Source organism: Coffea arabica, chromosome 1e (assembly GCF_036785885.1).
Source record: "Coffea arabica cultivar ET-39 chromosome 1e, Coffea Arabica ET-39 HiFi, whole genome shotgun sequence".
NCBI lineage: Eukaryota > Viridiplantae > Streptophyta > Magnoliopsida > Gentianales > Rubiaceae > Coffea > Coffea arabica.
The window spans coordinates 5,962,157-5,972,727 of NC_092311.1; the positions used below are offsets into that span (position 1 = coordinate 5,962,157).

At 36.0% G+C, this 10,571-nt stretch overlaps 1 protein-coding gene across 1 annotated transcript; it reads right to left on the bottom strand.

The window, feature by feature from the left end:
- Positions 1 to 1,197: 1,197 nt before the first annotated feature.
- On the bottom strand, positions 1,198 to 2,606 carry LOC113690362 (probable disease resistance protein RF45). The gene is made up of 2 exons (XM_027208223.2): positions 1,674 to 2,606; positions 1,198 to 1,479 (listed from the first exon to the last, which is right to left on the bottom strand). The coding sequence occupies exons 1-2, from the start codon at positions 2,604 to 2,606 to the stop codon at positions 1,198 to 1,200; spliced, it is 1,215 nt and encodes a 404-aa protein (XP_027064024.2).
- Positions 2,607 to 10,571: the final 7,965 nt, after the last annotated feature.

Below are 10,571 nucleotides of genomic sequence, written 5' to 3' on the forward strand. Positions count from 1 at the left end.
GGCCTGACTAAAGATAATTGTTAAAGAAGACAGACCAGCTTCATTGGGAATTTGGTCATTGACACTGTTATTGCAGTGACATATCTTGTTAGCTGCTTGTTTATTTAAGAAATTTGAAATTTTCCCTGTTAATCTATCAAAGAGGTGAGAAGGTAAATCCATTCGCTATCAGGAGATGGATCTCAACTGAATTGGAAAAGGTCAAGAGTGTGCTGTAAATGATACATAAGATTCTAGTTTGGGGCAGATATGTGTAAGACACGGATACAAGTGCCGACAGAAATGCTGAAAAACACCATTTGGAGAGCTTATTCAAGAAATTGCACCTGTGAAATATGGAGACATTGACAGAGGACAGCATTAGATTGAGTGATCTTATATTTTGAAGGGCAATCATCCAATTTAACCACAAAAGATAAAAGGTTTTTAGTTGTAGAAGAAGAGCATCAACTGATTAATGAGTTCTTCTGTTTGACTCTACTATCCTGTTTTTCTTTTCCATCCACACAAAAAATAAAAGATAAAAATTCTTGGGTCAAATTGGCATGTTGAAACAACATGAATACTCTTATTCAAGTAAGAATTTAAAGCAAAAGGAATTTTCCACCAGCAATGTATCTTTCTGCCCACTCTGCAGACCATGCAGGTAGGAATAGTTTTGTAAGACCAAATAAAGAATAACAGTTATCACGTCATTTCCACCAGATTATTTCTCTCCTCTACTAATCAATTTTTAGGATATTGTACTTAAGCATATAGATGAGAAGCATCTTGCTCTGATAAAGTGGAGTTTGGAAGCATCATTCTTATGAGATTGAAAGAGGAGATTTCAACACTAACAAGAAAATTTTCAGTTACTTCTTCTGGCAATTCTATGCATAAAAAATTCATTAAAAAAAAGTCCTTGAGACAATAGTAGGGGGAAAAAGGATTCATACAACACCAACTGAAATAGAACACAAATCATGGTCTGAAACAACAAAAAAAATCTGCTTATACTAATCGAGTAATATAACTTGTTTTGTAATGGGAGTTGGACAGAGAAGAGAGACACCAGGAGCTATTAGAATGAAATAGTAAACAAAAAGTAACAGAAAAACTTAGTCAAATTGCTGATACAATTGCTTTCTCATGCTATGTTTTGTTCCATATAATATCTGGATCATATCTGTTTGGACCAATCTTGTTGTAATTGACTTACTCCAAGTACTCCAGCTCAGGAAACATTTCGTGTAATTTTGGCTTGTCAACTTTCAAGTTCTTCAGATACTTCAAAAGTAAAATTTTAACTTTCCACTTTTGTTCATCTTGGAGCTCTAAGCTGCTGAGTTCACCTCCCCTAATGTATAGTTTTTCCAAAGATATCAATCCAACAGGCTCTAGCCAGTTAGGCCTGGTCGTTATGGGTAGACACCTGAGATCAAGTTTCTTAAGATTTGGTGGGACTGAGAAGGACCTCAGAACAGCTTCTGTACTCAACTGCAAGGAAATTATTCCCCATGATATTACCAGAATTTGAAGGGCCCTTAAGTCTTCAAGTTTGAAAATTCCCCTTCACCTAAAACTTCACTCCCAATTTGTATGCTCAATTTCCTTAAACTTTTCAACCGAGCAAGGTCACTTAGCTTGCACGGATTTCTTCTGACATTTCCTATCACAAAACCCTTAAGTACTTGGAGAGCAGAGAGCTCTTCAATACCCTTTGGCATGCTTTCGAGCAGGTAACACTCTGATACGTCCAAGTGAGTAAGGTTTCTAAGTGCTGATACATCGGAAGGCAGTTTCTCCAGACTATGACATGCTCGTAAATCAAGAATCTCAAGGCTTATCAGGTTAAGCACCGAACGAGGTAGGGCAGTCAATCTGGAAACACCTCTGAGGCTTAGATATCTTAAGGATGTCTGAGTTCCCAAACCATTCAAAGATACGTCATATTCCACTTTCTTTTTCTTCTTCAAGTCGACTACCAAATTTTCATTTTCCACTTCCATATGGTGTTTGACAGAGCTTTGCCAGCGGCCTAATTGAAGAACCTCAACAGTCTTCAATTTGGAGAGCCAGTCAGATTTAAATCCAAGGTATTGCTCAGTTACATTGAAAACTGTAAGAGTATCCTCAGTCATTGCACTATACGAATCACTACTTCCAGCCAATAAAAGTGCACGATGATGGCCAATGCTAGGCTTCCATGTTGCAACCACGATCAACATTCTACGGACCCAAGGATGCACCATACAACTATTTATATTGGGAGAAGAGTTCTCACAAATTGGAATTATGAATCCTTCGTTTATCAAATCTTTAAATACAGATTCTCCAACCTCCTCCGATGTCCTGTTGTTAGTTTTAGTGACCATGCCTTCTCCCATCCACCAGTAAATAAGGGGTCTTTTCTTTATGATGCTGTTCTCTGGGAAAATCGAAAGACACAAGGAGCATGCTTTTAGCTGACAGCTCTCGAGACAGTCGAAACTTTTTCGAAAATTTGACATTGCTTTGCTTGCATATATTTTCTCCTCCACACCAAGTCTCAACCACTCTTCAGATGATGCCTGATCCTCGCCAACAACCTCCCCAAACGGGAATTGCATTCCAGAAAACGACATTGTACGTGCTCTATCCATCAGCTGCCTTTCAACTGCTGAAAAAGCTGTTTTATAGACACCACACTCCCACTGATGTGCTCCAATCTTTCAAGAATCTCATTAACATTATTGTGGTGCTTAAATACATCATCATCATCAATTTCTTGCTCCAAACCTCTGAATTGTTCCACAAGTATTCCTTTCCAATGTTTGATCCTAGGGAATAAATGTTTCATGCTGCCTAGTTCGATCTCAATTTCTTTGAATTTCAAAACTAAAGGGTTGTCAGTGTGGCTTTAGTCCCACATCGCTAATAGCAAAGGAAATTCTTTCCTTTGTTATCTATAAATATGGAGTCCTATGATAGGATTAAGTGCATCAAATCAAGAGAGCATTAGTGGGCTATTTGGGCCTTTGGGTCATTAAGCCTTTTGTTCAGTTAAATATTTTGGACTCTCTTGTGTTTTAGTATTAGGTGTTGTGGGTCTGGGAACACTTTCCTAAGGCATTTTTGTACTCTCTTCTTCATAGTAAAATATTGTTTCTCCTCCGCTCGTGGACGTAAGTCAATTTGACCGAACCATGTAAATTTCTGTGTTCCTGTTTTATTTATTTCTGCTTTGTTATTTGTCTTTTGGGTTGCCAAAAATTCTTTCGTCAATTTCCTGGGGTCAGTCCTAACAAACTGGTATCAGAACTTGAGGTTATTCTGAATATGCTCTGTGGTCGCAGTTAAATCTGATCTTCCACATCGAAAAAGATATCCTTGGACACTGGTCCATTTGTGGGGTCCGCCTGTGGGACCAGTAGGGCCTGTTTGTAGGGTTCGTAGGGTCCACTTTGTGGGGTCAGTGGGGTCCTCCTGTAGGACCAGTAGAACCTGTCTGTGAGATCAGCCTGTCGGGTCCACTCACCTTGTGGGGCCTACTCATTGTTGTTCGAAAGCTTTGGATTTTTGTGGCAATAATGACAATAACAAAGATTGTCGTCGAGAAATTCGACAGGAATGTCAACTTCAGGATGTGACAGCTTAAGATGGAGCCCATTTTGGTTCAAGACGGAGTTAATCTAGCGATACACGGAATCGAGAAAAAGTCAGGAAATGTGATAGATGCAAATTTTGCTAAGATAGATAAGAAGGAAAGGCAAATCTCTCTGACGAGGTTTTGCAAGAGGTAGCCATTGAGACTTCGGCAAAGGCCTTGTATATGAAGAAAACAGTTGAGAATTGGCTTTATTTAAAGCAAAGTCTATGTATGCTTCGCATAACTGAAGGTACATCTATACTCTCACATCTTGTTAAATTTGATTCCATTATTATGAATTTGGAGAATATAGATTCAAAAATTGATGATGAGGATCAGGCCCTGTTACTTTTGTGTTCTCTTCCCCAATCTTTTAAATATTTTCATGATACTATGATTTATGGAAAAGAAACAATTTCGTATCAAAAAATTAAATGTGCATTAAAATCTAAGGAGTAGATAGACAGGGATATTATTGAAAAATTTAATGGAGGTTAGGCAGAAAGTCTGGTTGTTAGGGGCAGAAATGACAGAAGAAAATTTGACAAAAATAGATCTAAATCTAAATCCAGACATAGAAATATGAAGTGCAATTATTGTCATAAAATGGGTCACATTAAGGCAGATTGTTTCAAATTGAAAAATAAATTGAAACAAAAGGGAAAACCTGGTGAGAAAAATATTGAGACTGCTGAAACTGGTGTTGCAACTGATGAGAATGAAGGAAATATTTTCTTTGTGACTGATGACAGGACAAGGTCTAAAAATGAATGAATTTTAGATTCCAGGTGCTCTTATCACATGTGTCCCAATAGAGATTTATTTTTCACTTATAAATCTTATAATGGTGAAATTGTTTTGATGGGCAATAATGCCGCTTGCAATATTGTTGGTATGGGTACAATTCGAATTAAAATGCATGATGGTATTGTAAGGATGTTCACTAATGTTAGACGTGTTCTTGATTTGAAAAAGAATCTCATCTCTTTGGACACCCTAGAAGCTCTTGGGTGCAAATACACAGCTAAAAATGGCGTTATGAAGGTTTCTAAAGGTGCTCTCGTTGTAATGAAAGCTTGCAGGTTTGATAGTTTATATGTTTTGCAGGGATCTGCTGTCACAGGCTCGGTTGCAGTTTCGTCATCATCATCATTATCTGATTCTGACATCACCAAATTGTGGCATATGCGTTTGGACATATGAGCGAGAAAGGCTTGGGCATTCTAAGCAAAAAGGGACTTCTTTGTGGTCAGAGTACTGGGTCATTGAAATTCTGTGAACACTGTGTCTTTGGGAAGCAAAAAAGAGTTAGCTTCCGTTCTCCAGCAATCCATAAGACGAAAAGTACTCTTGATTATATTCATTCAAATCTTTGAGATCCATCTCGTGTTCCGTCTAAGGGTGGTGCTAGGTATATGTTGACTTTCATTGATGATTATTCAAGGAAAGTTTGGATTTATTTTCTTAAACATAAGAATGATGTTTGCCTCACTTTCAAGCAATGAAAAGTTTTGATTGAGAAACAAACAGGTAAACAGATCAAGTTGCTTAAAACAGATAATAGCATGAAATTTTATGAAAGAGAATTTAATGAATTTTGCAAGAATGAAGGAATTGTTCGGCATTACACTATCAGGATGACGCCTCAACAAAATGATGTGGCCGAACGTATGAACAGAACACTTTTGGAGAAAGCAAGGTGCATGATATCTAATGCAGGGTTGACAAAGGATTTTTGGGCAGAGGCAATCTATATGGCTTGTTATATTGTCAATCATGCTCCTTCTGCTGCTATTAATTTCAAAACTCTTGAGGAAGTTTGGTCAGGTACTCCTGCTAATTATTCTGATTTTAAAATTTTTAGGTGTTCAGCATACATGCATGTAAATAATGAAAAATTAGAACCTCGAACTAAAAGGTGTATTTTCCTTGGGTATGCTTCTGGGGTGAAAAGATACAGATTATGGTATCCTGATTCCAAATCTCCAAAATTTATAATCAGTAGAGATGTTACTTTTCATTAATTCTCTATATTATCGTCCAAGAAGGAGTCGTCTAATTCTTGTCAAACAGATGATAATATGCAGAAGCAGGTGGAGCTTGAGATTGGTAGCTCTGATCCTTCTATTCAACAAGTGCCAGTAGATACATCTGAATCTACTGATGAAAATAATTCAGAAAAGGAAAAATATTTCATTGCCAGAGATAGACCAAAGAGGGATATTCGACCACCACAAAGATATGCAAATTTGGTTGCATATGCTTTGTCTGTCAGAAGAAACTGATGTAGTTGATGAGCCTACTATCTATTTAAATGCGATTTCTTGTGATGATTCTACTAAGTGGTTGGTTGCGATAAATGAAGAAATTGAGTTTCTCCATCGAAATGCTACTTGGGTTCTTGTGAAGCCGCCTCCAGATAAGAAAATTGTTGGATGCAAATGGATTTTCAAGAAAAAAGAAGGTATTCCAAGGATTGAAGATGCAAGGTATAAAGCACGATTGGTTGCAAAGGGCTATAGTCAGGTACAAGGTGTTGATTTTAATGAAATATTTTCACTTGTTGTTAAACATAGCTCTATTTGTATTTTGCTTGCTTTAGTTGCCACGAATGATTTGGAATTGGAGCAGCTTGATGTTAAGATAACTTTCTTACATGGTGAACTTGAAGAGAAAATTTATATGAAACAACCTCAGAGATTTGAAGTTGAAGGAAAGGAAGACCATGTTTGTTTGCTAAAGAAATCCTTATATGGATTGAAACAATCTCCAAGACAGTGGTATAAGAGGTTTGACACTTTTATGTTGAGTCATGGTTATTCAAGGAGCATGTATGATAGTTGCGTTTACTTGCGAAAGTTAGATGATGGTTCTTTCATTTATTTGTTGCTTTATGTTGATGACATGCTCATCGCTGCCAAGAATTTGTCAGAAATTCATATTTTGAAGTTGCAGTTAAGTAGTGAGTTTGAAATGAAACATTTGGGAAAAGTTAAGAAAATTCTTGGTATGAAAATCAAAAGAGATCGAGGAGCTGAAAAATTATTCTTGACTCAAGAAAATTATCTTGAGAAGGTCTTGGAGAAGTTTGGTATGAAAGATACTAAACCTGTGACTACTCCTCTTGCTAGTCATTTTAGACTATCTGCAGCTCAGTCACCACAGTCAGTTGAAGAGAAAGAATATAGGCACGGGGTCCTTATTCCAATGCAGTTGGCAGCATTATGTATGCAATGGTTTGTACTCGTCCAAATATTGCACGAGCAGTCAGTGTGGTTAGCAAATATATGTCTTGTTCTGAAAAAACACATTGGCAGGCTGTGAAGTGGATTCTCAGATACTTGCAAGAGACTTCAAACTGCTGTTTGGAGTTTAAGAGAAATTATAATACTTTGGTTGGTTTTGTAGATTTTGACTATGCTGGAGATCTTGACAGGAGAAAATCACTCTCAAGTTATGTATTTTGCATTGGCGGTTGTGCAGTTAGTTGGAAAGCTACTTTATAACCTGTTGTAGCTTTATCTACTACGGAGGCAGAATATATGGCCATAACTGAGGCAATCAAAGAAGCCTTATGATTGAAGAGTCTGTTTGGCGAACTTAGTCTACATCAAGGTATTACCACTATTTACTTTGATAGTCAAAGTGCCATTCATTTGACTAAAGATCAGATGTATTATGAGAGGACGAAGCACATTGATGTGAAATTTCATTTAATTCGAGATACTATTACTAAGGGAAAAGTCCTTGTTTAGAAAATCAGTACCAAGGAGAATCCTGCTGATATGTTCACGAAACCTCTTCTGGTTTATAAGTTCAAGCAATGCTTGAATTGAGTTGGTATTCGTTGTTGGTGATTTAGGCCCATTGGGCTTATATGGAGAAGGTGGAGCAGTTTTTTGCTATTGTCGATATTGGGGACACGCCAATGTAGAGATTTGTTAGTGTGGCTTTAGTCCCACATCGCTAATAGCAAAGGAAATTCTTTCTTTTGTTACCTATAAATATAGGGATCTTATGATAGGATTAAGTGCACCAAACCAAGAGAGCATTAGTGGGCTATTTGGGCCTTTGAGTCATTAGTCTTTTGTTCAGTTAAATATTTTGGACTCTCTTGTGTTTTAGTATTAAGTGTTTTGGATCTAGAAACACTTTCCTAAGGTATTTTTGTACTTTTTTCTTCATAGTAAAATATTGCTCCTCCTCCGCCCTAGGACGTAGGTCAATTTGACCGAACCACGTAAATTTTTGTGTTCCTATTTTATTTATTTCTATTTTGTTATTTGTTTTTTGGAATTGCCAAAAATCCTTTCGCCAATTTGCTGGAGCCAGTCCTAACAAGGGTCCCTCTCATTGCCCTCACCGATTGTTCCTACTGCGTATTTTCTAGCTTTTTCTAGATGAGCCAATAGTATCGGGACAATTTCCTCTGGTCTTCTTTGAAGTGGCATTCTCAACTACAGAGACAAGAATTCCTTACAGCTTAGAAAAAATTTGCACTCAAGTCTTCCAATATAATTTTTTTTATGAATATATAACTTCTATATAGTTAAAACAAAACAAGAATTATATTATACTGCTGATTAATCAAGATTTCTCACAGGGTTACAGAATAGTTGCATCCAATACTTTAGCATTTTCAAATTCTGCGTTTTACCAAATTCTCAAGATTTCTGTGTTACTTATCATCATATTTAAAAAATATGTGATCAATCAATGGATGAATCATGAAGAAATTTCAACTGATCAGAAGAAAATTGAAGTACCTGGGGAGACTGCAGTCTACGAACTTTCTAGTGTACTTCTTCTTCCTCAGTCAATGGGGAGATTGGAATCAAGAGATGTCAATGTTTTTACCTTTCAAGGACCAACGGTCCCAGTACTTGGAGGTTTGTTTCACTTTAGTCCTAATTATCTTATATTCCATGCTTAAGTACTTTAGCTAATTACATGTTACCATATAATAATTGACATCTAATGACTCTAGTAATCCCATAAATGTTGAGATTAATAAAAGCAATATGGTAGCCTATTAAATTTTTTTTGATAAAATATAATAATTTTATTATCATCTATACTAATGGCAGAAATTACATCATTAAATATACACATATACCAAAGAATAGATTTGAAGAAAGGATACTACAAATCTGAAGAACAATAAAAACTACATTATAAAGCTCCAAATTTTTTAAAAAAATGAGATAAAATAATTGTACCTCAACGGACATCTGTGTGTAAAACTCAAATCTAATAGAAGAAAAATGAAGAAAAAATGAGCAAAACTCTCACTAGGAATCCCTAGGAGAGAAGAAAACTCTCACTAAATAACCCTAAGGAGAGAAGAAACTCTCACTAGAAAATTTTAGGAGAGATTTTATTTATATAAATGAAAAGAAACTATAGAGAAGGTTTCTCCCATAGAAAAAGATCAGAAAAATCTGATAAGGAGGAGAGTTTTGTTATGTTGAGATTACTACTATATGAGCAGCGTATAATAATTGACATATAACTCACACCTATTAAATTTAAATCCATTAAATTTTGAGACTTCAATATCAGTTGTTTGCCAACAAATAAATTAATCGTGCATTTCTACTCTTGTATGAACAATATTTAGGTAAATTCCGCTTTGCACCCTTTATTAACACTTTGGTCTCTAAACTTTAAAGTGCAACATTTTAATTTTCAAAGTATAAAATCTGTTCTATTTAAGTAAAATATGTCACATTTTAGGTTCTAAAGTATAATTTTTTTATACTTTAGTCCCTAAAATAGAATATATTTTATACTTAAGTGGAACAAATTCTATACTCTAAGGACTAGAATAGAACACATTTACTTAAATGAGCCATATTTTATCTTTTAGGGATTAAACTATATTACTTTGAAGTGTAGCGACCAAATTAAGAACTCAGATATAGTTGAAGAGTATAAAGCTGAATTAACCTAACTATACTCCTAAATGCTTCTAATTGTCAAGCTTTTAGTTTTAATCCTAAGTGCATCTAGCCATGACTCTTCGGTTGCAAGTCCAAATTGGAACTGTTTTTGGTTCTGGATTGACAAGGACCCCATTATAAATTGGCAAAAGTTGTATAACACCGCAGCTTGGACCAACAGCTCAAAAGTTGATCAGCATTGTGAATTCTGTGGAATGCTCAATCAGCTTTCTTGTGGTTGGATATTTGGAATTGATGCATTTCTTTTCCCAAAGGCTTTATTTTTATGGATCACTGCTTTTGGTAGCACTTTGAATGCTAGGTTGTCCTCCATTGTGCTCAATAATAGGGGGAGATTACCTTTACATAGAAAGGTTACTCTTTAGGTTGGTTCTTGCTTTTTCATTAGCTTTCCTTTGAAAATCTATTTCTGCCTATGTTTATATGAACATTTATGTATCCATACTCAGGGAGAGCCTTAAAGTTCTCCTTAGACGTAGGTCAAGAGATTGAATCCCTTAGCCTGTATTCTAATTCCGAATTTTTTGAAAATTTTACCAGCAGGTGCAAAGACATCCGTTTGGTTCGGTGACGATTCAGTTCCCTCCGGATTCCCTATTGACCCCCTTGGATCCACCCCTTCCCCTTAGTGTAGAGTAGGAGTAGGTGTAAAATAACATTTATTGTGTCCAAAAAAAAAAATTATTATTCCTCATCTAAGAGATTCTAATTGCATACAGAATCATATATTTTGTAAATTCTTTTATGTATAAAATCCTATTTTTATGCACTTTGACATTTGACAGCAGCCAACTGAGCATAGAAGTGCTAATTGTTTTATTGTTAAGTAGGAAAAGGTTTAGGAGAAGAGGAGGCTCACCCCATTTCAAGGCCAAAACATGCTATTGGCGCTACTAAGCTCTTACAATGCTGTTCTACATGTACTATACCTCCCATATGCTTCTATATGGTAACCAAAGGTTCTGATTTCGCATGAAGATTTTTCATCAAGTATAACT